Genomic DNA, 27,595 nt, shown 5'->3' on the forward strand with positions numbered 1-27,595 from the left:
CCCACTGCTCCCCCACGCAGCCGGCGCTGGGTTATCTGCACCGCTGTCCGAGGCCCCACTACCCCAGCACCCACAGCCCGCCACTGCTCAGCAGCTACTCCCCCATGCGGTGGGCACCCCTGAAAAGCCAAGGTGCCTTTGCACGCCTGAAGCCAAACCTAGGACCCAGGCTTTGAGGGACGTGGCCACCAACTTCACCTCCAGCCGTTTGCACGAACGGAGAGAAACTTTGGGCACAAGTGAATTTGTGCTCCTGTCTGATGAAAAAATAAATTTAAAAGCTGATGGGAAGAGCAGGCGGTTCCCAGTGAGGTCGGGAGGCCCCAGCACGGTTGGTTCCTCTCGTGGAGATGAGCCCTCACCCACATCCCCACAGCTCCCTCGGGACCCTGCTTCAGCCCCAGCTGCCCACTGCAGCCCCCAGGCAGATCCCAGCCTCTCGCTGTGTCCCAACAAGAAGGGGCCAGCAAAGGGGTTCTCTGCTCACGAGCAAGGGGACGTCAGCCATGAGGTGCTGCCACCAGAGAGCAGTAACACCCGCTGTGCTGCCATGGTGATCACTGCTTGTTGTCAGCAGCAAGAAGCTTTTCATTTACTACCCGGGAGCCAAAATACAGCAGCGTCTTCCCCTCTGTCCCATAAACCATTCTGACTGCATTGTGATTCATTTATTGTATTTCCCTTGCCCTGGCAGCCAGTCCTGCACCCACGTCTCTCCCGCAGAAGCTGCTGGCACCACGGGGCTCAGCAGAGGGGAAGGGGCACTGGTGACAACCCTGCCCCAGCTGGCGAGTGTGATGGTGGCTGTGCAGGACATCCCAAGGCGGCAGCAAAGGAGGATCCAATCCACGCCAGTGAGGAGGCTTCTCAGGCAGCAGCTGGAGCTGGACCCAGTGGTGAAGGGGACACGGCCGCCACTCTCTCCCAGCCCATGGGTGGATGCTCTGGTGGAGACTGAAGTCCTTACTCTGGGTGACTCCCATGCAGACACTCCTGCAGCCACCCCCCACTGCCCCGTGGGACCGTCAGTGGCTGTTTTGGGGGGCACCTGGGTACAGAGGTGGCCACAGGATGGGTGTGCTGGGGCTATATTGGTGACCCAGCACAATCCCCTCATCCCGCAACTGCTTGTCACAGCCACCGCACTCGAAGGCCTTGGGCTCCAGCTGCCCCCCCACCAGGGATGGACACCCCTCATCCCAACGGATGCCCTCCGGAACCGCCAATGGCCCCTGCTGCACCCGCTGGTGGCTCTTCTGGTTCTGCTTCTGACTGCAGGTCTTGCCACACTCACTGCACTTGCAAGGCTCCTCATCGGTGTGGAGGAGCTGGTTGGTGGTGAGGGTCTCCTCATCCTGGAAGGCCTTGGGGAAGTGGGCACAGGCAAAAGGATGCTACCAGGAGTGGATGCGCTGGTGCCTGACCAGGCAGCCCTTCCAGGTGAAGCTCTTGCCACACTGACCACACTTGTAGGGCTTCTCACCTGTGTGGATGCGCTGGTGGGCAGTGAGGACCTTCTTCGATCTGAAGGCCTTGGGGCAGTGGGCGCAGGTGAAGGGTTGATCCCCAGTGTGGATGCGTTGGTGGCTGACCAGGTGGCCCTTCTGGGTGAAGCTCTGGCCACACTGACCACACTTGTAGAGCTTCTCACCTGTGTGGATGCGCTGGTGGGCAGTGAGTTCATTCTTGGTTCTGAAAGCCTTGGGGCAGTGGCCGCAGGCAAAGGGGTACTCCCCGGTGTGGATGAGCTGATGTCTGACCAGGGTACACTTCTGCCTGAAGCTCTTGCCACACTCACCACACTTGTAGGGCTTCTCACCCGTGTGGATGCGCTGGTGGGCAGTGAGGATATTCTTGGTTCTGAAGGCCTTGGGGCAGTGGGCGCAGGTGAAGCAACGCTCCCTGGTGTGGATACGCTGGTGGCTGACCAGGCTGTCCTTCCGGGTGAACCACTTGCCACACTGACCACACTTGTAGGGCTTCTCACCCGTGTGGATGCGCTGGTGGGCAGTGAGTTCATTCTTGGCTCTGAAAGACTTGGGGCAGTGGGCGCAGGCAAAGGGGCGCTCCCCAGTGTGGATGAGCTGATGTGTGAGCAGGGTGCACTTCTGGCTAAAGCTCTTGCCACACTGACCACACTTGTAGGGCTTCTCACCTGTGTGGATGCGCTGGTGGACATTCAGGTCATTCTTGGATCTGAAGGCCTTCGGGCAGTGGGCACAGGTGAAGGGGTGCTCCCCACTGTGGATGCGTTGGTGGCTGACCAGATTGCCCTTCCAGGTGAAGCTCTTGCCACACTGACCACACTTGAAGGGCTTCTCACCCGTGTGGATGCGCTGGTGGGCAGTGAGGACATTCTTGAATCTGAAGGCCTTGGGGCAGTGGGCGCAGGTGAATGGGCGCTCCCCAGTGTGGATGCTCTGGTGGCTGACTAGGTTGACCTTCCAGGTGAACCTCTTGCCACACTGACCACATTTGTAGGGCTTCTCACCTGTGTGGATGCGCTGGTGGGCAGTGAGGACATTCTTGAATCTGAAGGCCTTGGGGCAGTGCGCACAGGCGAAGGGACGCTCCCCGGTGTGGATGCTCTGGTGGCTGACCAGGCTGCCCTTCTGGGTGAACATGTTGCCACACTCACCACACTTGTAGGGCTTCTCACCTGTGTGGATGCGCTGGTGGTCAGTGAGGACATTCTTGAATCTGAAGGCCTTGGGGCAGTGCGCACAGGCGAAGGGACGCTCCCCTGTGTGGATGCGCTGGTGGATGGTGAAGTTCATCCTGTCTCTGAAGGCTTTGGGGCAGTGTACACAAACAAAAGGACGCTCCCCTGTGTGGATGCGCTCGTGGACGATGAGACCCTTCCTTTCCCTGAAGGCCTTGGGGCAGTGGCTGCAGGCGAAGGGCTTCTCACCGGTGTGCACACGCTGGTGCCTGGCCAGGTGATGCCTGGAGGTGAACCGCTTGCTGCAGTCGGTGCAGCTGAAGGGCCGCCCGATTGTGTGCCTCCGCTTGTGCTTGGTCAGCGTAGTCTGGCTCTTGAAGCTCTTGCCACACTCGGGGCACGTGGCAGGGGTCTTCTCCATCCGACCAGGGGCCGGGATGGGATGGAGCAGGGAGCAGCCCAACAGGACCTCCTGGCTCCCACCCGGCTTGGGCATCCCCAGGACCAGGGCACTGGGTGCCGACAGCTCCTCAAGGACTTCCTCAGCCTCCCTCCTCACTCCAGGGCCACCAGCTGCCGCAGAAGAGAGGCCAGGGTCACTGTCAGTGACAGGACCCTTCCTGCCTGAAGCACACAGCTGATGGTCAGCAGCTCCCTGCACCATGGGACAGAAGAGGAACCGCACCTGGCAGCACCCGGGCACAGAGCATCTAGTGCCAAGGGGACAGTGCTGCAAGAACCCCTCACCCCACCATATGCCACCACCCGGTACCCACCTGCAAAAGAGGTCTGGTGCATTCGCTGCGCACTGAGAGGGTCTGGCATGCACTGCATCTCTTCCCGCTCCATCTTGCAGATGATCCCTGGCTTGGGGGTGGGCCAGCCTGTCCAGAGCAAAGACAGAAGCAACCTCTCCTGCACTGCTGGGACAGCAGCACCAGCTCCCCCCTGCCCGCAGCCCCACCATCTCCCCTTGCTCTGCTCCTCTCTCCTGCCCCACTTCCCGGCACCTACAGCCTCCTCTCGCTTCGCCTTTGTCACCTCAGCCACTCTCCTGCAGACTGGATGCCTCGGAACGGCACAGACCTGCGCCAGGGGAGGTTTCAGCTGGACATGAGGAAGCATTTCTTTACCAAGAGGGTGGTCAAACACTGCAACAGGCTTCCTGCAGAGTTGGCTGATGCCCCAGTCCTGACAGTGTTTGAGAGGCGCTTGGACCATGCCCTTAGTGACACGCTTTAACTTTTGGCCAGCCCTGAAGTGGTCAGGGAGTTGGACCAGATAAGCCTTGTATGTTCCTTCCAACTGAAGCAGTCCATTGTATATTATTCTATTCTATTCTGTTCTGTCGTATCCTATTCTCCATACCAATGACCACTCTCTGCAGGGTAACACCTGCCATCACAACAGCTACGCCTTGACTTGGCCAGTAACAGCAGCAGCGGGATTTTCCCTTTCAAGGGCTCCAGCTCAGTCAAACAGCTGAACTCCGGCTCCACCCCAGCCCAGCAGTGCCAGAGACAGTCCTCACCCAGTGAGGCGACCGCCTGGTAGTTCTCCAGCATCACCTCCCGGTACAGTCGCCGCTGCCAGCCCGCCAGCTCTGCCCACTCCTCGGGGGAGAAGTAGATGGCCACGTCCTCAAACGTCACCGACATCTGCAGCAAGAAGCACCACTGGCTCAGCACACTCTGCCTCACACTCGCTGAACACCTCTGCCCAAATCCTGCCGCTGTTGGGCAGGGCCCCGGCAGCACCGGGGGCTCCGGCATCCCAAGGGCAGCACTGGGAGAGCTCGCAGCATCCTGTGCAAGGGAAGGGCCAGGGCAGAGGGGCGGTGGGTGCACAGCCAGCCCACACAGCAGGGTCACCGGGGCTGCGCCTGACCCCCACCTTGCCGCAGCAGCCCGGAGCCCTCCCGTGCCGCTGGCTCTCGGCGGGGAGACGGAGGCACACACAAAGAGCGATCGGCAAGACGCAGCTGGGATGCTCCGGAGCCCGCAGGAGGGGCCTCTCCCGTCACCAGCCGCCCCGGCGCAGCACGGACAGACGGTCCCTGCCAAGCACAGCACTGCCGTGAGCACAGCGGGCCAGAAGCTCACTCACCTGCCAGCAGCTGCCTTCCCTTGCCCCCAAGGCCTTCAAACCTGCCGCCACCAGCACCGACCTCGCAAACGGAAAAGGCGGCCCCGGGAGCAGCGTGACCGCGTCAGCCCAGGAGCCCGCCCGCTGCCGGTGCAGCACGGGAGGTGTAGTCCTGCCGCCCGCCCGGCCCCGCTCGGCTCGGCTCGGTTTGGGGGGCGACTGCTGCCCAGGGCCCCCGGCGCGGATGCGGTTCCCCCCCCCAGCCTTGCGTGCTGGAGGAAGGCGGCTGCGGAGCTGTGCGGGCTTTTCACTGCCCGACTTTTCGCATCTACGTCGTACCCAGATCTTACAGCTTCCAGTGAATCACCACCACTTCTACTGCCTTTGAGAGACAGAGAGAGATACAGAGAGAGAGAGAGAGAGAGAGAGAGAGAGAGAGAAAGAGAAAGAGAGAGAGAGATCCACCCAGAGATATCATCCCTTACACATCTACACGGTTTTTGAACTCTCTCAGCAAAGATATTTGTCCCAATCTCCAAGCTGAACCTCCCCTGACGCAGCTTGAGGCCGTTGCTTCTCATCCTGTCGCTGGTTCCTGGGGAGCAGAGACCAACCCCTCAAGAAGAAGAGAAGGTCTCCCCTCAGCCTCCTCTTCTCCAGCCTCAACATCCCCAGCTCCCTCAGCCGCTCCTCAGCAGACTTGTTCTCCAGACCCCTCCCCAGCCTCGCTGCCCTTCTCTGGACACGCTCCAGCCCCTCCAGGTCCTGCTTGCAGTGAGGGGCCCAGCACTGCACACAGGACTGGAGGGGCGGCCTCAGCAGTGCCCAGTCCAGGGGCATCATCCCTGCCCTTCTCCTGCTGGCCACCCCATTGCTGATCCAAGCCAGGATGGCGGTGGCCTTCTTGGCCACCTGGGCACACTGCTGGCTCCTGGTCAACCGGCTGTCGCCCAGCACCCCCAGGGCCTTTTCCGCCGGGCAGCTCTCCAGCCACTCCTCCCCAAGCCTGCAGTGCTGCTGGGGTTGGTGTGACCCAAGGGCAGGACGTGGCCCTTGGCCTTGTTGACCCTCACACAGTTGGCCTCAGCCCATGGATCCAGCCTGTCCAGACCCCTCTGCAGAGCCTTCCTGCCCTTGAGCAGATCGACGCTCCCACCCAGCGTGGTGTCACCTGCAGACTGACCGAGGGTGCACTCAGTCCCCTCATCCAGATCACTGATAAAGATGTTAAACAGGACCGGACCCAAAACTGCACCCCGGGGAACACCACTGGTGCCCGGCCACCAGCTGGCTTTAACTCCATTCACCACCGCTCTCTGCGCTCGGCCATCCAGCCAGTTCTTTATCCACCAGAGAGTGCACCCGTCCAGACCATGGGCAGCTGGTTTCTGCAGGAGGATGCTGTGGGGAACAGTGTCAGAGGCCTTACTAAAGTCCAGGTAGACAACATCCATAGCTTTATCTTTGTCCACTGGGCAGGTCACCTGGTCATAGAAGGAGACCAAGTTGGTCAAGCAGGACCTGCCTTTCATGAACCAATGCTGGCTGGGCCTGATCCCCTGGTTGTCCTTCACATGGCTGGTGAGTGCACTCAGGGTGAATTGCTCCATAATCTTGCCCGGCACTGAGGTCATGCTGACAGGCCTGTGGTTCCTGGGATCCTCCTTCTGGCACTTCTAGTAGATGGGTATCACACTGGCGATCCTCCAGTCATCTGGGACCTCCCAGATGCCAGGACTGCTGATGGAGAGTGGCTTGGCCAGCTCCTCGGCCACTTCCCTCAGCACTCTTGGGTGGATCCCATCAGGCCCCATGGACTTGTAAGTGTCCAGGTGGCACAGCAGTTTGTTAACTGCTTCCTCCTGGATTATGGGAGGTTTGTTCTGCTCTTCATCCCTATCTTCCAGCACTGGGGGCTGAGTACCCTGCGAATAACCAGTCTGACTGTAAAAGACTGAGGCAAAGAAGGCATTAAGTACCTCAGCTTCTTCCTCATCCTTGTTGGCAATGTTCCTCTCCGCATCCAGTTGGGGATGGAGACTCTTCTTGGTCCTCTTTTTGTTGCTGATGTATTTCACAGAATGACAGAATGGTCAGGGTTGGAGGGGACCTCTGGGGATCCCCCAGTCCAACCCCCCTGCCGAAGCAGGGTCACCCAGAGCAGGCTGCACAGCACCGCGTCCAGGCACGGTTTGAGTATCTCCAGAGAAGGAGACTCCACAGCCCCTCTGGGCAGCCTGGGCCAGGGCTCCGTCACCCTCAGAGGGAAGAAGTTCTTCCTCGGGTTCAGCTGGAACTTCCTCTGCTTCAGTTTGTGCCCATTGCCCCTTGTCCTGTCGCTGGGCACCACTGCAAAGAGTCTGGCCCCATCCTCCTGACCCCCACCCTGAAGATACTTGGAGGCATTTCGAAGGTCCCCTCTCAACAGACCTCTGTTGTTGTCTCCTTGGTGATTACTGAAATTAGAGCACCCGTATCAATAACAAAATTTACAGAAATTTCCCTTGGTCCCACCAGAGTGGCAATGACAGGCTCGGGAGTTCTACCAGAGAGCCACTGTACAGCCGGTACCCTCTGGGCAGGGTGGCTCAGAGCCCTCCTTGGGGATACGTGTTTTCACCCAAGCATCTGCTGAATCGCTGAGCTCCTGCTGTGGAGCTCAGGGGGCATTTTTAAAAGGGGTTGCTTCTTTTCTGCCAGCTGACCTTTCTCTGTTGGACTGAATTTGTGGCTTAATGCCTGTACCAGAACTCTGGGGTCAGTTGTGAGTGTGCCAATCAACACGTGCCGTGGTATCCCCATAACTCGGGCTTTACAGAAACACAGAATCACAGAATCACAGAATAGCAGGGGTTGGAAGGGACCTCTGTGGGCCATCTAGTCCAACCCCCCTGCCGAAGCAGGGTCACCTACAGCTGGCTGCACAGGACCTTGTCCAGGCAGGTCTTGAATATCTCCAGAGAAGGAGACTCCACAACCTCCCTGGGCAGCCTGTTCCAGTACTCCGTCACCCTCAGAGGGAAGAAGTTCTTCCTCATGTTCAGACGGAACTTCCTGTGCCTCAGTTTGTGCCCATTGCCCCTTGTCCTGTCACTGGGCACCACTGCGAAGAGCTTGGCCCCATCCTCCTGACACCCACCCTTCAGATATTTGTAGGCATTTATAAGGTCCCCTCTCAGCCTTCTCTTCTTCAGGCTGAACAAGCCCAGTTCCCTTAACCTCTCCTCGTAGGGGAGATGTTCCAGTCCCCTCATCATCCTCGTAGCCCTCCGCTGGACTCTCTCCTGTAGCTCTTCATCTTTCTTGAACTGAGGAGCCCAGAACTGGACACAGTACTCTAGATGAGGCCTCACTAGGGCAGTGTAGAGGGGAAGGAGAACCTCCCTCATCCTGCTGGCCACACTCTTCTTGATGCACCCCAGGATCCCATTGGCTTTCTTGGCAGCCAGGGCACACTGCTGGCTCATGGTTAACCTGTCGTCCACCAGGACGCCCAGGTCCCTCTCCGCAGAGCTGCTCTCCAGCAGGTCCACCCCAAGCCTGTACTGGTGCATGAGGTTGTTCCTCCCCAGGTGCAGGACCCTGCATTTGGCTTTGTTGAACCTCATCAGGTTCCTCTCTGCCCAGCTTTCCAGCCTATCCAGGTCACGCTGAATGGCAGCACAGCCTTCTGGTGTATCTACCACACCTCCCAGTTTGGTGTCATAAGTCCATGGGGCCTGATGAGATGCATCCACGGGTCCTGAGGGAAATGGCGGATGAAGTTGCCAAACCACTATCCATCGTATTTGAGAGGTCATGCGGTCTGGGGAGGTCCCCACCGACTGGAGAAGGGGCAACATCACCCCCATTGTTAAAAAGGGAGAAAAGGAAGACCCAGGGAACTTTAGACCAGTCAGTCTCACCTCTGTGCCTGGCAAGATGATGGAGCAGATCCTGCTCAAAACCACACTAAGGCACATGGATAACAAGGAGGTGACTGGGGACAGCCAACATGGTTCACCAAGGGCAAATCGTGCCTGACCAACTTGGTGGCTTTCTATGACGGGGTGGACAAAGGGCGGGCAACTGACGTCATCTACCTGGACTTGTGCAAGGCATTCGACACTGTCCCACATGATGTCCTTGTCTCTAAATTGGAAGGACATGGATTTGACAGATGGACCACTCGTTGGATAAGGAACTGGCTTGATGGACGCATTCAAAGAGTTGCAGTCAATGGCTTGATGTGCAGGTGGAGACCAGTGATGAGTGGTGCGCCTCAGGGGTCAGTACTGGGGCCGGTGCTGTTTCATATCTTTGTCAGCGACATGGACAGTGGGATTGAGTGCACCCTCAGCAAGTTTGTCGACGACACCAAGCTGTGTGGTGTGATTGACATGCTGGAGGGAAGGGAGGCCATTCCGAGGGACCTTGACAGGCTGGAGAGGTGGGCCTGCGTGAACCACATGAAGTTCAACAAGGCCAAGTGCAAGGTCCTGCACGTGGGTCTGGGCAATCCCAAACACAAGTATAGGCTGAGCAGAGAGTGGCTCGAGAGCAGCCCTGAGGAGAAGGACTCGGGGGTACTGGTGCATGAGAAGCTCAACATGAGCCGGCAATGTGCGCTGGCAGCCCAGAAAGCCAACCGTACCCTGGGCTGCATCAAGAGCAGCGTGGCCAGCAGGGTGAGGGAGGGGATTCTGCCCCTTTACTCCACTCTCATCAGACCCCACCTGGAGTCCTACGTCCAGCTCTGGAGCCCCCAACATAAGAAGGACATGGATGTGTTGGAGCGGGGCCAGAAGAGGGCCACGAAGATGATCCGAGGCCTGGAGCACCTGCCCTACGAGGACAGGCTGAGGGAGTTGGGGCTGTTCAGTCTGGAGAAGAGAAGGCTCCGGGGTGACCTTAGAGCAGCCTGCCAGCGCCTGAAGGGGCCGACAGGAAGGATGGAGAGGGGCTTTTCACAAGGGGATGTAGTGATAGGGCAGGGGGGGATGGCTGTAAACTAAAAGAGGGAAGATTTATGAGAGATATGAGGAAGAAATTCTTCCCCATGAGGGTGATGAGGCCCTGGCCCAGGCTGCCCAGAGAAGCTGTGGCTGCCCCCTCCCTGGCAGTGTTCAAAGCAAGGCTGGATGGAGCTCTGTGCACCCTGGGCTGGTGGAAGATGTCCCTGCTCATGGCAGGGGGGTGGGAACCAGATGAGCTTTAAGGTCCCTGCCAACCCAAACCATTCTATGATTCTATGGCACCCTCAAAAGAATGGAGTCAGGTAACGGGACTCATTTCTGAAACGACCTCAGGAACACCTGGGCCAAAGAACACGTCATCGAGTGGGTGTATCACATCCCCCATCATGCACCAGCCTCCAGGAAAATCCAACGATGCAATGGGCTGCTAAAACCTACTCTGAGAGCGCTGGGGGGTGGGACCTTCAAAACACTGGGATACACATTTAGCAAAGGCCCCCTGCTTTGTTAACCCCAGGGGATCTGCCAATCGAGCTGGCCCTGCCTGGTCAAAACTTCCACATCCTGTAGCATGGGATAAAGTCCCCGCAGTGCACCTGAAGAATATGTTGGGGCAGCCAGTCTGGGCTAGTCCTGCCCATCGGTGGGACTGCTTTTGCTCAAAGACCTGGGTGCACTTGGTAGGTGATGTGGCAGGATGGGGAAGTCCGATGTATACCTCAAGGGGATGTGATTTTCGGTAAGAACAGCCAATACTTTAAACTTTATGATGTTGATTGGTACATAATACTGCATGGCATCAATACCATCAGTTGCTGTATGTTCTATCAAAGGTCTTACAGTAAAATAGTCCAGATTAATGAAGGATGAACATTGACAAAACCGAGCAAAGTGCAGCGCTGATAGAATCAGACCTGGCTTCAGTAACTGACACCCAGCAACTTCCGCAAGACTGACATCTTCAAACCACAGACCGTGGGCATGGGCCACACCAGATGCTCCAGCTGTGAGCTCCAGATGCAGCATGTGACCATCCAACAGCACCCACCACCTCTCCTGCCCTGCAGGACTGTTATGACAGATGGAGCCCAAAGTCATGGACTAAATTAACTCAACGGACAGTTTAGAGGGATGGCCCGTAGAATAAGGGACGGTATCTCTGGGTGTATATCTATCTCTCTAACTCTCAAAGACAGGAGAAGTGGTGGTGATTCACTGGAAACTGTATGATCTGGGCATGACGTAGATGGTACACAATAAGGGCTGCATACTGTCCTGGGTTTCGCTGGCACGGGGTTAATTCTCACAGGCATCTGGGAGGGGACACAGCCAGGAGGGCTGACCCAAAGCACCCAAACATATCAGGTATTTGGTACAATGTGATATCATGCCCACGACTGAGCTGGCGGAGCTGGCGGGGGAGGGGAATCACTGCTCCGGAGGGAGCTGGGCATCGGGCGGGGAGAAAACAGCGTTGTGTGTTCCTGGCTTTGTGTGCTCCTTTTATCAGTATTACTGTTGTTACCGCTCCCTCCCTTTGCTGTTCGGTCGAGCTGTCTCCATCCCCACCCCCGAGTCCCGCCTCTTCCTTCCCATTGCCCTCCCCAGCCCAGCGCGGGAGCAGCGGGCGAGCGGCCGCGTGGTTCTTTGGTGCCGCCCGGGCTGAAGCCAAAGCTCAGCAAGTGCAAGCAAAAACGCGCCAGCTGTTTTTCCCCTGGGAAGGAGGAAGGAATGGCTCTCCCCGAGGCAGCCTCTTTGGAATGGGCCGAGGTGGGCTCGGAGGTGACGGCGGCAGCTCCGTCGGGCGAATGCCGGCATCGGGGCGGGAGCAGTGGGGACGCGGCGCTGCTGGCTTCTGCCGAGCCCCTGGGAGGGGGGTGCGGACAGTCGGGTGGTGAAAAGCCCGCACGTGGGGGGCACTGGCTGGTCTCCACCACACCAACCCCTTTCCTGGCTGCATTAGCCCAGCGCTGCAGCAGCCCGGACGGCTGCCGAGGAGCTACCAGGCCGCGGACAGGGACCCGCCGTGCCTGCATAGGGGATAGACATTGGCCCCAACAGGCCGGGTCCCCTGAAGTACCCCCGGCAATGGAGACAGTCCTGGGGCACCCCGGCCTTCCCGCTGCACCCACTGCTCCCCCACGCAGCCGGCGCTGGGTGATCTGCACCGCTGTCCGAGGCCCCACTACCCCAGCAACCACAGCCGACCACTGCTCAGCAGCTACTCCCCCATGCGGTGGGCACCCCTGAAAAGCGAAGGTGCCTTTGCACGCCTGAAGCCAAACCTAGGACCCAGGCTTTGAGGGACGTGGCCACCAACTTCACCTCCAGCCGTTTGCGCGAATAGAGAGAAACTTTGGGCACAAGTGAATTTGTGCTCCTGTCTGATGAAAAAATAAATTTAAAAAGCTGATGGGAAGAGCAGGCAGTTCCCAGCGAGGTCGTGAGGCCCCAGCACGGTTGGTTCCTCTCGTGGAGATGAGCCCTCACCCACATCCCCACGGCTCCCTCGGGACCCTGCTTCAGCCCCAGCTGCCCACTGCAGCCCCCAGGCAGATCCCAGCCTCTCGCTGTGTCCCAACAAGAAGGGGATAGCGAAAGGGTTCTCTACTCTCGAGCAAGGAGACGTCAGCCCTCAGGTGCTGCCGCCAGAGAGCAGTAACACCCGCTGTGCTGCCATGGAGCTCACTGCTTGTTGTCAGCAGCAAGAAGCTTTTCATTTACTATCTGGGAGCCAAAATAAAGCAGCATCTTCCCCTCTGTCCCATAAACCATTCTGACTGCATTGTGATTCATTTATTGTATTTCCCCTGCCCTGGGAGCCAGTCTTGCACCCATGCCTCTCCTGCAGAAGCTGCCGGCACCGCGGGGCTCAGCAGAGGGGAAGGGGCACTGCTGACAACCCTACCCCAGCTGGCGAGTGTGATGGTGGCTGTGCAGGACATCCCAAGGCAGCAGCAAAGGAGGATCCAATCCACGCCAGCGAGGAGGCTTCTCAGGCAGCAGCTGGAGCTGGACCCAGTGCTGAAGGGGACACGGCCGCCACTCTCTCCCAGCCCATGGGTGGATGCTCTGGTGGAGACTGAAGTCCTTACTCTGGGTGACTCCCACGTAGACACCCCTGCAGCCGCCCCCCACTGCCCCGTGGGACCATCAGTGGCTGTTTTGGGGGGCACCTGGGTGCAGAGGTGGCCACAGGATGGGTGTGCTGGGGCTCTATTGGTGACCCAGCACGATCCCCTCATCCCGCAACTGCTTCTCACAGCCACCGCACTCCAAGGCCTTGGGCTCCACCTGATAGAGGGGATTGTAAGAAATGTGAAACTATAACAAACTATAACAAAAAGCCTTGTATTTGTAGTTTTGTAGTTTTTAGTAGTCTTTAGTACTTGTATTCCTGCATGCCTAGTGATCTAACGATGTAACTGTTACACTAATCCCTGTTTTCTCATTAAGGAATGTAGTAGAAGGACATGGGCACAAGCTATCACTTAGTCGTTAGACAAAATAATTAAGTGAAACAATAGTGGTCTTGGTTCTCAGCAAATAATTGGGATAATTGTGTGATAAAAGAGACTCCTAAATAATTCCACTCCAGACAGCTCGGCCTTGGGAGGGCAAATGCGCCAAGCTACAGAGATAAGGAGGCACCAACAGAGTAAGAAGACCAGAGCAAAACAACATGAAGGACATGATATACGTGATCCTGGAACTGAATATGCGCAGAAACAAATGTCAATCAGTGAACAGCGTGATGAAGAGGATGGGCCTTCATCTTGGGACCCCCGAAGACCACCCAGAGATGCTAACAGACATGCGTGAAAGATATTTATATATGCTAATTACTTCATAGAAATATAATGAATATTTACATGTGTGATTGTATTTAACCTGAAGCAACAGGGTGTCTGGCGCACACATTTCGAGGAGAAATCCCCCGTGTGCCCGGCACCGCAATAAAGAATACCTGCTTAACAGTATACATTGTAATGCTAGGTTTTTCCTACCAGATCTTCGAATCACACCTGCCCCGCCACCAGGGATGGACACCCCTCATCCCAACGGATGCCCTCCGGAACCGCCAATGGCCCCTGCTGCACCCGCTGGTGGCTCTTCTGGTGCTGCTTCTGACTGCAGGTCTTGCCGCACTCACTGCACTTGCAACGCTCCTCATTGGTGTGGAGGAGCTGGTTGGTGGTGAGGGTCTCCTCATCCTGGAAGGCCTTGGAGAAGTGGGCACAGGCAAAAGGATGCTACCAGGAGTGGATGTGCTGGTGGCTGACCAGGCGGCACTTCCAGGTGAAGCTCTTGCCACACTGACCACACATGTAGGGCTTCTCACCCATTTGGTTGCGCTGGTGGGCATTGAGGAGATTCTTGGATCTGAAGGCCTTCGGGCAGTGGGAACAGGTGAAGGGTTGCTCCCCAGTGTGGATGCTCTGGTGGCTGACCAGGTTGTGCTTCTGGGTGAAGCTCTGGCCACACTGACCACACTTGTAGGGCTTCTCACCCGTGTGGATGCGCTGGTGGGCAGTGAGGACATTCTTGGCTCTGAAAGACTTGGGGCAGTGGGCGCAGGCAAAGGGGCGCTCCCCAGTGTGGATGAGCTGATGTCTGAGCAGGTTGCTCTTCTGGCTGAAGCTCTTGCCACATTGACCACACTTGTAGGGCTTCTCACCCGTGTGGATGCGCTGGTGGGCAGTGAGGACATTCTTGAATCTGAAGGCCTTCGGGCAGTGGGCACAGGTGAAGCAACGCTCCCTAGTGTGGATGCGCTGGTGGCTGACCAGGTTGCGCTTCTCAATGAAGCTCTTGCCACACTGACCACACTTGTAGGGCTTCTCACCCGTGTGGATGCGCTGGTGGGCAGTGAGTTCATTCTGGGCTCTGAAAGCCTTGGGACAGTGGGCGCAGGCAAAGGGACACTCTCCGGTGTGGATGAGCTGATGTCTGAGCAGGCTGCTCTTCTGGGTGAACCTCCTGCTACACTGACCACACTTGTAGGGCTTCTCACCCGTGTGGATGTGCTGGTGCGCAGTGAGGTCATTCTTGGTTCTGAAGGCCTTAGGGCAGTGCAAGCAGCCGAAGGGACGCTCCCCTGTGTGGATGCGCTGGTGGACGATGAGACCCTTCCTTTCCCTGAAGGCCTTGGGGCAGTGGCTGCAGGCGAAGGGCTTCTCTCCGGTGTGCACACGCTGGTGCCTGGCCAGGTGATGCCTGGAGGTGAACCGCTTGCTGCAGTCGGTGCAGCTGAAGGGCCGCCCGATTGTGTGCCTCCGCTTGTGCTTGGTCAGCATAGTCTGGCTCTTGAAGCTCTTGCCGCACTCGGGGCACGTGGCACGAGTCTTCTCCACCCGACCAGGGGCCGGGATGGGATGGAACAGGGAGCAGCCCAACAGGACCTCCTGGCTCCCACCCGGCTTGGGCATCCCCAGGACCAGGGCACTGGGTGCCGACAGCTCCTCAACCACTTCCTCAGCCTCCCTCCTCACTCCAGGGCCACCAGCTGCTGCAGAAGAGAGGCCGGGGTCACTGTCAGTGACAGGAAAGGACGTGGGACGCTTCACCATGGGAACTGGTACAAGCACCAAGCCAGCCCCCACCCTTCCTGCCTGCAGCACACAGCTGATGGTCAGCAGCTCCCTGCACCATGGGACAGCAGAGGAACCTCACCTGGCAGCACGGAGCATCTAGTGCCAAGGGGGCAGTACTGCAACAACCCTTCACCCCACCACATGCGCCCCCCCGGTACCCACCTGCAAAAGGGGTCTGGTGCATTCGCTGTGCACTGAGAGGGTCTGGCATGCACTGCATCTCTTCCCGCTCCATCTTGCAGATGATCTCTGGCTTGGGGGTGGGCCAGCCTGTCCAGAGCAAAGACAGAAGCAACCTCTCCTGCACTGCTGGGACAGCAGCACTAGCTGCCCCCTGCCCGCAGCCCCACCATCTCCCCTTGCTCTGCTCCTCTCTCCTGCCCCACTTCCTGGCTCCTACAGCCTCCTCTCGCATCGTCCTTGTCACCTCGGCCACTCTCCTGCAGACTGGATGCCTGGGAACAGCCCAAACCTGTGCCAGGGGAGGTTTCAGCTCAACACGAGGAAGCATTTCTTTCCGAGAGGGTGGTCAATTACTGCAACAGGCTTTATGCAGAGTTGACTGATGCCCTAGTCCTGACAGTGTTTGAGAGGCGCTTGGACCATGCCCTTAGTGACACACTTTAACATTTGGCCAGCCCTGAAGTGGTCAGGGAGTTGGACTAGATGATCCTTGTGTGTTCCTTCCAACTGAAGCAGTCCATTGTATATTATTCTATTCTATTCTGTTCTGTCGTATCCTATTCTCCATACCAATGACCACTCTCTGCAGGGTAACACCTGCCATCACAACAGCTACGTCAGGACTTGGCCAGTAACAGCAGCAGCAGGATTTTCCCTTTCAAGGGCTCCAGCTCAGTCAAACAGCTGAGCTCTGGCTCCACCCCAGCCCGGCAGTGCCAGAGACAGTCCTCACCCAGCGAGGCGACCGCCTGGTAGTTCTCCAGCATCACCTCCCGGTACAGTCGCCGCTGCCAGCCCCCCAGCTCTGCCCACTCCTCGGGGGAGAAGTAGATGGCCACATCCTCAAACGTCACCAACATCTGCAGCAAGAAGCACCTCCGGCTCAGCACACTCTGCCTCACACTCGCTGAACACCTCTGCCCAAATCCTGCCACTGTCGGGCAGGGCCCCAGCAGCACCGGGGGCTCTGGCATCCCAAGGGCAGCACCGGGAGAGCTCGGAGCATCCCGTGCAAGGGAAGTGCCAGGGCAGAGGGGCGGTGGGTGCACAGCCAGCCCACACAGCAGGGTCACCGGGGCTGCGCCTGACCCCCACCTTGCCGCAGCAGCCCGGAGCCCTCCCGTGCCGCTGGCTCTCGGCGGGGAGACGGAGGCACACACAAAGAGCGATCGGCAAGACGCAGCTGGGATGCTCCGGAGGCCGCAGGAGGGGCCTCTCCCGTCACCAGCCGCCCCGGCGCAGCACGGACAGACGGTCCCTGCCAAGCACAGCATTGCCGTGAGCACAGCGGGCCAGAAGCTCACTCACCTGCCAGCAGCTGCCTTCCCTTCCCCCCAAGGCCTCCAAACCTGCTGCCACCAGCACCGACCGCGGGCACGGCCAAAGGCGGCCCCGGGAGCAGCGTGGCCGCGTCAGCCCGGGAGCCCGCCCGCCGCCGGTGCAGCACGGGAGGTGTAGTCCTGCCGCCCGCCCGGCCCCGCCCGGCCCCGCTCGGCTCGGATCGGTTTGGGGAGCGGCTGCTTCCCACGGCCCCCGGCGGGGATGCAGTTCCCCCCCCCCAACCTTGCGTGCTGGAGGAAGGCGGCTGTGGAGCCGTGCGAGCTTTTCACCGCCCGACTGTCCGCACCCCGCTCCCAGGGGCTCGGCAGAAGCCGGCGGCGCCGCGTCCCCACCGCTCCTGCCCCGATCCCCGCATCCGCCCGCCGGAGCTACCGCCGTCACCTCCGAGCCCACCTCGGCCCATTCCAAAGAGGCTGCCTCGGGGGGAGCCATTCCTTCCTTCTTCCCAGGGGAAAACCAGCTGGCGCGTTTTTGCTTGCACTTGCTGAGCTTTGGCTTCAGCCCGGGCGGCACCGAAGAACCACGCGGCCGCTCGCCCGCTGCTCCCGCGCTGGGCTGGGGAGGGCAATGGGAAGGAAGAGGCGGGACTCGGGGGTGGGGATGGAGACAGCTCGACCGAACAGCAAAGGGAGGGAGCGGTAACAACAGTAATACTGATAAAAGGAACACACAAAGCCAGGAACACATAACGCTGTTTTCTCCCCGCCCGATGCCCAGCTCCCTCCGGAGCAGCGATTCCCCTCCCCCGCCAGCTCCGCCAGCTCAGTCCTGGGCATGACGTCACATGGTACCGAATGCCCGATTTGTCTGGGTGCTTTGGGTCAGCCCTTCTGGCTGTGTCCCCTCCCAGATGCCTGTAAGAATTAACCGTGTGGCAGCCAAACCCAGGACAGTATCCAGCCCTTATTCTGTACCATCTATGTCATGCCCAGATCTTACAGTTTCCAGTGAACCACCATCACTTCTCCTGCCTTTGAGAGACAGAGACAGAGACAGACCCAGAGATATAATCCCTTATACATCTATACGGTTTTTGAACTCCTTCAGCGATGGGGACTTCCCCACTGCCCTGGGCAGCCTGGCCCAAGGCCTGACCACTCAGCAAAGAAGTTTTTACCAATATCCAATCTGAACCTTCCCTGACGCAGCTTGAGCCCATTGCCTCTCGTCCTCTTGCTGGTTACTTGGGAGAAGAGACCAATCCCCCCTCACTACACCCTCCTGTCAGGTAGTTGTAGAGAGCAAGAAGGTCTCCCCTCTGCCTCCTCTTCTCCAGACTGAAAAGCCCCAGCTCCCTCAGCCTCTCCTCAGCAGACTTCTTCTCCAGACACTTCACCAGCCTCGCTCCCCTTCTCTGGACACGCTCCAGCCCCTCCATGTCTTTCTTGTATGTAGTCATGAACCCATGCTGGCTGGGCCTGATCCCCTGGTTGTCCTTCACATGCCTGGTGAGTGCACTCAGCATGAATCGCTCCATAATCTTCCCTGGCCCCGAGGTCAGGCTGACAGAGCTAAAAGGACAGCATTTGTTCTTTAATTGAAACAGCATCTGGCTGTAAGGCCTTTGCCTCAGCCCAGGTGTCACACAGTGGATTTGAGTGTTGGACCATCACCCTTTACTTCTGTCTGAAAAGAAAAGCTGAGCTCCTTGCTCGAGTTGAACCACTCCCTTTTGTTAACTCTTTGGTATTTGACACACGAGTCCAAGCAAGTCCCCTTCTGGCATTGACAAGTCCGGCAAGTCCACCGACCCACACTGAGGGATTGGCTGTGCAGGGGCTGATTTATTATGGCCTGGACAACCCGTAGTCACCCACAGACCCTGATGAAATCCAATGCGCATGATCCATGTGGCGGAAGTTCGTACACAGTGCACCTTCATCATACGCCCATTCATGGGCAGCAATAGGCTGGAAAGCAGAAGAGGCACCAACAGTGGATGAAGAGGCTGGCCACCTCCAGCAACACAAAGACAATCTCTCTTCTTCCCTACACGTCTGGTTTCTGCTGTGGAAAGGCTCTCCGAGCAGTGCAAAAACCTGTTCAAAAAAGTGTTTGAAAAGTTGGATAGGTCCTACTCCCCACCTGTACAGATCAGTGTCTCAGCTACTACGAGAAAACATTCCCTGGCTCAAGAGAGATGGTACACACCATGAGGCAGCCTGTGGTTTTACCTGCGTGACCAGGGAGAGGACATGAGGAGGTGGGATGGAGAAATATCTCAGTGCAAAAGGCACAAGTGTGCGAGTTGCAAGGAGAAACAATCAGAAATGGGGGCTCTCCCAAGAACGTTGCTGCTCCAGTTTACAGTGGGCAGCTCCCCAGACAAAGTAGAAGGGTGGAATTTACTGCTGACCCTAGGCAAGGAGCTGCAAGGCAGCTAGGCAAGGTTTTTACAAGATGTGAGTACCAAGGGTGGGGTAACCCACGCGTGCCACATGAACTCATTCCTCCACAACAACTGCTATGGCCAGGACTAGAGGGGCCCTGCCTCCAGCCAGGTGGAGGAGAAGAACAACCGGGTTTACTGGTCTGTATGGATTTGATGGCCTGGCATGTCAGCTCCACAGGAGTATAAGCTTGTAGTGTACCCTAATGCCATCAGATTACAAAAGGTCAGAACCCATCGGTATTTCTGGAGTGACAGGGGGATCCCAACAGCTGACTGTGTTGGAGGCTGAAGTGAGCCTAACTGGGAACGAGTGGTAAAAGCACCATGGTGTGACTGGCCCCAAGGCTCCGTGCATCTTTGGCACAGACTGCCTCAGGAGAGGGGATTTCAAGGACCCTGAAGGGCACCGGTGGGCTTTTGATATAGCTGGCTTGAAGACGGAGTGCCGAGTTTCAGCATCCGTGCAGGAACAGAAATGACTCTAACACATTCATGCAATGCACCGTCAGTTCCCTTTATTGCTCTGCTTGCGTGGTTATATACATTTTTCCACATCTGTACACGCGATCACGCTTATTTGGATAGGCTACAGACATAAATCACGCGCTGCTCATGCACCCCATATTCTCTTATGATTGGTAACTATGCACTAACGCCAATAGCAACAGACCGCCTCCACGTCCTTGAACACATCTTGTTTTTGCTAACCCACATCATGTGCACTATCAGAACTTTCTCAATTGCTATTCTTAGCTGCCCTTTCCAGCGGCCTGTTCAGTTATGCTAACTGTTTTGCTTAAGCGGCCTAGTCATGCTAACTCTCAAGCTATATCAACCCCAACAATGGAGGACAATGAACAGCTGTCCACCTTGTCCGGTCTCTTGAGGATCCTTCTGTTGTGGGGATGCTGAGGGCTGAAGAACAACAGGTGCCGACCCCTATCACAGCAGTGCACCAGTGGCAATATTATACCAACCGAGACTCCCTGATGCCCATCCAGAAGCTGATTCATCAACTGGAGAGTCAAGGTGTGATCAGCAGGACTCGCTCATCCTTTACCACTCCCTTATGGCCAGGGCAAAAGTGTAATGGAGAGTAGAGACTTGACAGTGGTCTATGGTGGCCTGAATGAAGTCACGCTGCCCCTGAGTACTGCCATGACGGACATGCGAGAACTTTGATATCAACTGGAGTCCAAGGCAGCCAAGTGGTATGCCACCACTGACATCGCTGATGCATTTATCTCAAGCCCTTTGGCTGCAGACTGCAGGCCAGCGCTTGCTTTCACTTGGAGAGGCGTCCAGTACACCTGGAACCGACTGCCCCAGGGGTGAAAACACAGCCCCATCATTTGCCATGGACTGATCCAGACTCTGCTGGAACAGAGTGAAGCTCCGCAACACCTGCCATGCATTGAAAACATCCTTGTGTTGGGCAATAGAGCAGCAGCAGTTTTTGAGAAAGGGGAGAAAATAATCCAAATCGTTCTGAAAGCCTGTTCTGCCCAGTCCAGGCTTCCACATCCTGTAGCAGGGGATAAAGTCCCCGCAGTGCACCTGAAGAATATGTTAGGACAGCCAGGCTTGGTTAGCCCTGCCACAGGCAAAGGCCAACCCAGCTGTGGGATCGATTTTGCTCAAGGACCTGGGTACATTTGGTGGGTGATGCGGCAGGATGAGGAAGTCCAATGTGTACTTCAAGAGGATGTGATTTTGGGTGAGAATAGCCCATCATTTAAACTCTATGATGTTAATTCAGCTTTGTTCAGCTTTTGAGGTTTGTTCAGCTTGGAGAAGAGAAAACTGAGCAGTGCATCAACATCTTCAAACCACAGACCGTGGGCATGGGCCGCACCAAATACACTAGCCACGAGTTCCAGATGCAGCATGTGACCATCCAACAGCACCCACCATCTCTCCTGCCCTGCAGGACTGTTATGACAGATGGAGCCCAAAGTCATGGACTAAATTAACTCAACGGACAGTTTAGAGGGATGGCCCGTAGACTAAGGGATGATATCTCTGGGTGGGTATCTATCTCTCTCTCTGTCTCTCAAAGACAGGAGAAGTGGTGGTGATTTATTGGAAAGTACAAGAACATAGAATCATAGAATGCTTTGGGTTGGAAGTGACGTGCGGAAAGCAGACTCCACTATCTGTAAGACTGTAAAGTAGGTATGTTTATTCGGCGCCGGGCAGCACGGGGGTAGTCCCACCAAAGTCGTGCGCGCCGAGCAGCAACTCCTCTCTTCAATTTATACGATCGAATATTACATATACATTAGATTTCCCAATACTTCTATACATATGCATCTATCTCCATTTCATAACAAAATCAGTTTCAAGAAAAGACTTCCATATTATAAATACTTCTAAGAAGTAATTTCCATATTAAAATCAGTTCCAAGAAGTCATTTCCATAGACTCCTCCCAGCTGCGCTTGCGCAGTGCCTCCTGGTGGTTGTCGTCGGGGGTCCGAAGAGGAAGGCCCATCCTCTTCATCACCTTGTTAGCTGATTGACCTTTGTTTCTGCGCAAACTCAGTTCTCTTCTGGCTCCCATCCATACAGCAGGGTCGGTCTTAACCGGCTCTAGGGGACTCCCAGCCCCTATCAGGAACTGACCCCTTTGTATGGAGATGCAAGACTCTGCTTCAGTTAATTTAGACAATAGATAGGCACTATCAGTTCTCTTTAAATGCACCTCAGCTATTAGATAATGGTACTTCTACTAAAATCCCTTTTAAGCCCTTCCTTCAGAAGGAACCTTTGGAATCCATGTGGCAGAACCCCCTGCAGTGATCAGGGACATCTTCAACTGGATCAGGTTGCTCAGAGCCCCATCCAACCTGGCCTGGAATGTTTCCAGGGATGGGGCCTCCACTACCTCTCTGGGCAACCGGGGCCAGTCTTTCACCACCCTCAATGCAAAAAAATTCCTTCTCATAACCAGTCCAATTCTACCACCCCGTAGTTTAAGACCATTACTCCCTGAAGACTTGGGCATGATGTAGCTGGTACAGAATAAGGGCTGGATACTGTCCTGGGTTCAGCTGGCACAGGGTTCATTCTCACAGGCATCTGGGAGGGGACACAGCCAGGAGGGCTGACCCAAAGCAGCCAAACAAATCGGGCATTCGGTACCATGTGACGTCATGCCCACGACTGAGCTGGCGGAGCTGGCGGGGGAGGGGAAACGCTGCTCTGGAGGGAGCCGGACATTGCGTAGGGAGAAAACAGCATTGTGTGTTCCTGGCTTTGTGTGTTCCTTTTATCAGTATTAGTGCTGTTACCGCTCCCTCCCTTTGCTGTTCCGTCGAGCTGTCTCCATCCCCACCCCCGAGTCTCGTCTCTTCCTTCCCATTGCCCTCCCCAGCCCAGCGCGGGAGCAGCGGGCGAGCGGCCGCGTGGTTCTTTAGTGCCGCCCGGGGCTGAAGCCAAAGCTCAGCAAGTGCAAGCAAAAACGCGCCAGCTGTTTTTCCCCTGGGAAGAAGGAAGGAATGGCTCCCCCCGAGGCAGCCTCTTTGGAATGGGCCGAGGTGGGCTCGGAGGTGACGGTGGCAGCTCCGGCGGGCGGATGCGGGGAGCGGGGCGGGAGCGGTGGGGACACGGCGCTGCTGGCTTCTGCCGAGCCCCCGGGAGCGGGGTGTGGAAAGTCGGGCAGTGAAAAGCACGCGGGGGGCACCGGCTTGTCCCCACCACACCAATCCCTTTCCTGGCTGCATTAGCCCACTGCTCCCCCACGCAGCCGGCTCTGGGTGATCTGCACCGCTGTTCCACACCCTGCAACCCCAGCACCCACAGCCCCCCACAGCTCAGCAGCTACTCCCCCCATGCCCTGGGCACCCCTGAAAAGCCAAGGTGCCTTTGCACGCCTGAAGCCAAACATAGGACCCAGGCTTTGAGGGACGTGGCCACCAACTCCACCTCCAGCCGTTTGCGCGAATAGAGAGAAACTTTGGGCACAAGTGAATTTGTGCTCCTGTCTGACTGAAAAATAAATTTAAAAGCTGATGGGAAGAGCAGGCGGTTCCCAGCGAGGTCGTGAGGCCCCAGCACGGTTGGTTCCTCTCTTGGAGATGAGCCCTCACGCACATCCCCACGGCTCCCTCGGGACCCTGCTTCAGCCCCAGCTGCCCACTGCAGCCCCCAGGCAGATCCCAGCCTCTCGCTGTGTTCCAACAAGAAGGGGCCAGAGAAGGGGTTCTCTACTCGAGAGCAAGGAGACGTCAGCCCTCAGGTGCTGCCGCCAGAGAGCAGTAACACACGCTGTGCTGCCATGGAGCTCACTGCTTATTGTCAGCAGCAAGAAGCTTTTCATTTACTACCCGGGAGCCAAAATAAAGCAGCATCTTCCCCTCTGTCCCATAAACCATTCTGACTGCATTGTGATTCATTTATTGTATTTCCCCTGCCCTGGCAGCCAGTCCTGCACCCATGCCTCTCCTGCAGAAGCTGCCAGCACCGCGGGGCTCAGCAGAGGGGAAGGGGCACTGCTGACAACCCTACCCCAGCTGGCGAGTGTGATGGTGGCTGTGCAGGACATCCCAAGGCAGCAGCAAAGGAGGATCCAACCCATGCCAGCGAGGAGGCTTCTCAGGCAGCAGCTGGAGCTGGGCCCAGTGCTGAAGGGGACACGGCCGCCACTCTCTCCCAGCCCATGGGCGGATGCTCTGGTGGAGACTGAAGTCCTTACTCTGGGTGACTCCCACGTAGACACCCCTGCAGCCGCCCCCCACTGCCCCGTGGGACCATCAGTGGCTGTTTTGGGGGGCACCTGGGTGCAGAGGTGGCCACAGGATGGGTGTGCTGGGGCTCTATTGGTGACCCAGCACGATAACCTCATCCCGCAACTGCTTCTCGCAGCCACCGCACTCCAAGGCCTTGGGCTCCACCTGATAGAGGGGATTGTAAGAAATGTGAAACTATAACAAACTATAACAAAAAGCCTTGTATTTGTAGTTTTGTAGTTTTTAGTAGTCTTTAGTACTTGTATTCCTGCATGCCTAGTGATCTAACGATGTAACTGTTACACTAATCCCTGTTTTCTCATTAAGGAATGTAGTAGAAGGACATGGGCACAAGCTATCACTTAGTCGTTAGACAAAATAATTAAGTGAAACAATAGTGGTCTTGGTTCTCAGCAAACAATTGGGATAATTGTGTGATAAAAGAGACTCCTAAATAATTCCACTCCAGACAGCTCGGCCTTGGGAGGGCAAATGCGCCAAGCTACAGAGATAAGGAGGCACCAACAGAGTAAGAAGACCAGAGCAAAACAACATGAAGGACATGATATACGTGATCCTGGAACTGAATATGCGCAGAAACAAATGTCAATCAGTGAACAGCGTGATGAAGAGGATGGGCCTTCATCTTGGGACCCCCGAAGACCACCCAGAGATGCTAACAGACATGCGTGAAAGATATTTATATATGCTAATTACTTCATAGAAATATAATGAATATTTACATGTGTGATTGTATTTAACCTGAAGCAACAGGGTGTCTGGCGCACACATTTCGAGGAGAAATCCCCCGTGTGCCCGGCACCGCAATAAAGAATACCTGCTTAACAGTATACATTGTAATGCTAGGTTTTTCCTACCAGATCTTCGAATCACACCTGCCCCGCCACCAGGGATGGACACCCCTCATCCCAACAGATGCCCTCCAGAACCGCCAATGGCCCCTGCTGCACTCGCTGGTGGATCTTCTGGTGCTGCTTCTGACTGCAGGTCTTGCCGCACTCACTGCACTTGCAACGCTCCTCATCGGTGTGGAGGAGCTGGTTGGTGGTGAGGGTCTCCTCATCCTGGAAGGCCTTGGAGAAGTGGGCACAGGCAAAAGGATGCTACCAGGAGTGGATGCGCTGGTGCCTGACCAGGCGGCACTTCCAGGTGAAGCTCTTGCCACACTGACCACACATGTAGGGCTTCTCACCCATTTGGATGCGCTGGTGGGCATTGAGGAGATTCTTGGATCTGAAGGCCTTCGGGCAGTGGGAACAGGTGAAGGGTTGCTCCCCAGTGTGGATGCTCTGGTGGCTGACCAGGTTGTACTTCTGGGTGAAGCTCTGGCCACACTGACCACACTTGTAGGGCTTCTCACCCGTGTGGATGCGCTGGTGGGCAGTGAGTTCATTCTTGGCTCTGAAAGCCTTGGGACAGTGGGCGCAGGCAAAGAGACACTCCTCGGTGTGGATGAGCTGATGTCTGAGCAGGCTGCTCTTCTGGGTGAACCTCCTGCGACACTGACCACACTTGTAGGGCTTCTCACCCGTGTGGATGTGCTGGTGCGCAGTGAGGTCATTCTTGGTTCTGAAGGCCTTGGGGCAGTGCACGCAGGTGAAGGGACGCTCCCCTGTGTGGATGCGCTGGTGGATGGTGAAGGTCCTGCTGTCCCTGAAGGCCTTGGGGCAGTGCACACAAACAAAAGGACGCTCCCCTGTGTGGATGCACTGGTAGACGATGAGACCCTTCCTTTCCCTGAAGGCCTTGGGGCAGTGGCTGCAGGCGAAGGGCTTCTCTCCGGTGTGCACATGCTGGTGCCTGGCCATGTTATGCCTGGAGTTGAACCGCTTGCCGCAGTTGGTGCAGCTGAAGGGCCGCCCGATTGTGTGCCTCCGCTTGTGCTTGGTCAGCGCAGTCTGGCTCTTGAAGCTCTTGCCACACTCGGGGCACGTGGCAGGGGTCTTCTCCATCCAACCAGCGGCCAGGATGGGATGGAGTAGGGAGCAGCCCAACATGACCTCCTGGCTCCCACCCGGCTTGGGCATCCCCAGGACCAGGGCACTGGGTGCCGACAGCTCCTCAAGGACTTCCTCAGCCTCCCTCCTCACTCCAGGTCCACCAGTTGCTGCAGAAGAGAGGCCGGGGTCACTGTCAGTGACAGGAAAGGACGTGGGACGCTTCACCATGGGAACTGGCACAAGCACCAAGCCAGCCCCCACCCTTCCTGCCTGAAGCACACAGCTGATGGTCAGCAGCTCCCTGCACCATGGGACAGCAGAGGAACCTCACCTGGCAGCACCCGGCCATGGAGCATCTAGTGCCAAGGGGACAGTGCTGCAAGAACCCCTCACCCCACCACATGCGCCCCCTGGTGCCCACCTGCAAAAGGGGTCTGGTGCATTCGCTGCGCACTGAGAGGGTCTGGAATGCACTGCATCTCTTCCCGCTCCATCTTGCAGATGATCCCTGGCTTGGGGGTGGGCCAGCCTGTCCAGAGCAAAGACAGAAGCAACCTCTCCTGCACTGCTGGGACAACAGCACTAGCTCCCCCCTGCCCGCAGCCCCACCATCTCCCCTTGCTCTGCTCCTCTCTCCTGCCCCACTTCCTGGCTCCTACAGCCTCCTCTCGCCTCGCCCTTGTCACCTCGGCCACTCTCCTGAAGACTGGACACCTGGGAACAGCCCAAACCTGCGCCAGGGGAGGTTTCAGCTGGACACGAGGAAGCATTTCTTTCCGAGAGGGTGGTCAAACACTGAAACAGGCTTCCTGCAGAGTTGGCTGATGCCCCAGTCCTGTCAGTGTTTGAGAGGCACTTGGACCATGCCCTTAGTGACACTCACTTTTGGCCAGCCCTGAAGTGGTCAGGGAGTTGGACTAGATGATCCTTGCACGTTCCCTCCAACTGAAGCAGTCCACTGTATATTATTCTATTCTATTCTGTTCTGTCGTATCCTATTCTCCATACCAATGACCACTCTCTGCAGGGTAACACCTGCTGTCACAACAGCTACGTCAGGACTTGGCCAGTAACAGCAGCAGCGGGATTTTCCCTTTGAAGGGCTCCAGCTCAGTCAAAGAGCTGAGCTCCGGCTCCACCCCAGCCCAGCAGTGCCAGAGAGAGTCCTCACCCAGCGAGGCGACTGCCTGGTAGTTCTCCAGCATCACCTCCCGGTACAGTCGCCGCTGCCAGCCCGCCAGCTCTGCCCACTCCTCGGGGGAGAAGTAGATGGCCACGTCCTCAGACGACACCGACATCTGCAGCAAGAAGCACCACCGGCTCAGCACACTCTGCCTCACACTCGCTGAACACCTCTGCCTAAATCCTGCCGCTGTCGGGCAGGGCCCCGGCAGCACCGGGGACTCCAGCATCCCAAGGGCAGCACTGGGAGAGCTCGCAGCATCCCGTACAAGGGAAGGGCCAGGGCAGAGGGGTGGTGGGTGCACAGCCAGCCCACACAGCAGGGTCACCGGGGCTGCGCCTGACCCCCACCTTGCCGCAGCAGCCCGGAGCCCTCCCGTGCCACTGGCTCTCAGCGGGGAGATGGAGGCACACACAAAGAGCGATCAGCAAGACGCAGCTGGGATGCTCCTGTTATAGATGCTCGCCTCCCATGACGAATCCAAATTGAGGAGCCAATTGTTAATTAATC

The 27,595-nt window shown here is 57.1% G+C and overlaps 4 protein-coding genes across 4 annotated transcripts; all 4 read right to left on the reverse strand.

The window, feature by feature from the left end:
* Positions 1 to 867: 867 nt before the first annotated feature.
* On the reverse strand, positions 868 to 4,434 carry LOC142361226 (zinc finger protein 2-like). The gene is made up of 3 exons (XM_075420060.1): positions 4,194 to 4,434; positions 3,439 to 3,546; positions 868 to 944 (listed from the first exon to the last, which is right to left on the reverse strand). The coding sequence occupies exons 1-3, from the start codon at positions 4,432 to 4,434 to the stop codon at positions 868 to 870; spliced, it is 426 nt and encodes a 141-aa protein (XP_075276175.1).
* LOC142361234 (uncharacterized) lies at positions 935 to 26,353 on the reverse strand. Its single transcript, XM_075420070.1, is given in 4 exon segments — positions 935 to 2,946; positions 13,996 to 14,835; positions 25,106 to 26,069; positions 26,324 to 26,353. Coding segments are annotated over 4 exon segments (3,747 nt in total). The 5' UTR covers positions 26,346 to 26,353; the 3' UTR covers positions 935 to 1,025.
* Positions 14,829 to 17,335, reverse strand: LOC142361228 (zinc finger protein 2-like). The gene is made up of 3 exons (XM_075420062.1): positions 17,214 to 17,335; positions 15,459 to 16,339; positions 14,829 to 15,211 (listed from the first exon to the last, which is right to left on the reverse strand). The coding sequence occupies exons 1-2, from the start codon at positions 17,250 to 17,252 to the stop codon at positions 16,097 to 16,099; spliced, it is 282 nt and encodes a 93-aa protein (XP_075276177.1). The 5' UTR covers positions 17,253 to 17,335; the 3' UTR covers positions 14,829 to 15,211; positions 15,459 to 16,096.
* Positions 26,349 to 27,480, reverse strand: LOC142361113 (KRAB domain-containing protein 1-like; the record flags this gene model as incomplete). Its single annotated transcript, XM_075417952.1, has 3 exons — positions 26,349 to 26,431; positions 27,074 to 27,336; positions 27,425 to 27,480. Coding segments are annotated over 3 exons (402 nt in total), but the record flags the coding sequence as incomplete, so codon positions are not given.
* Between the last annotated feature and the right edge of the window lie 115 nt (positions 27,481 to 27,595).

This window comes from Opisthocomus hoazin, chromosome 4 (assembly GCF_030867145.1).
Source record: "Opisthocomus hoazin isolate bOpiHoa1 chromosome 4, bOpiHoa1.hap1, whole genome shotgun sequence".
Classification (NCBI taxonomy): domain Eukaryota; kingdom Metazoa; phylum Chordata; class Aves; order Opisthocomiformes; family Opisthocomidae; genus Opisthocomus; species Opisthocomus hoazin.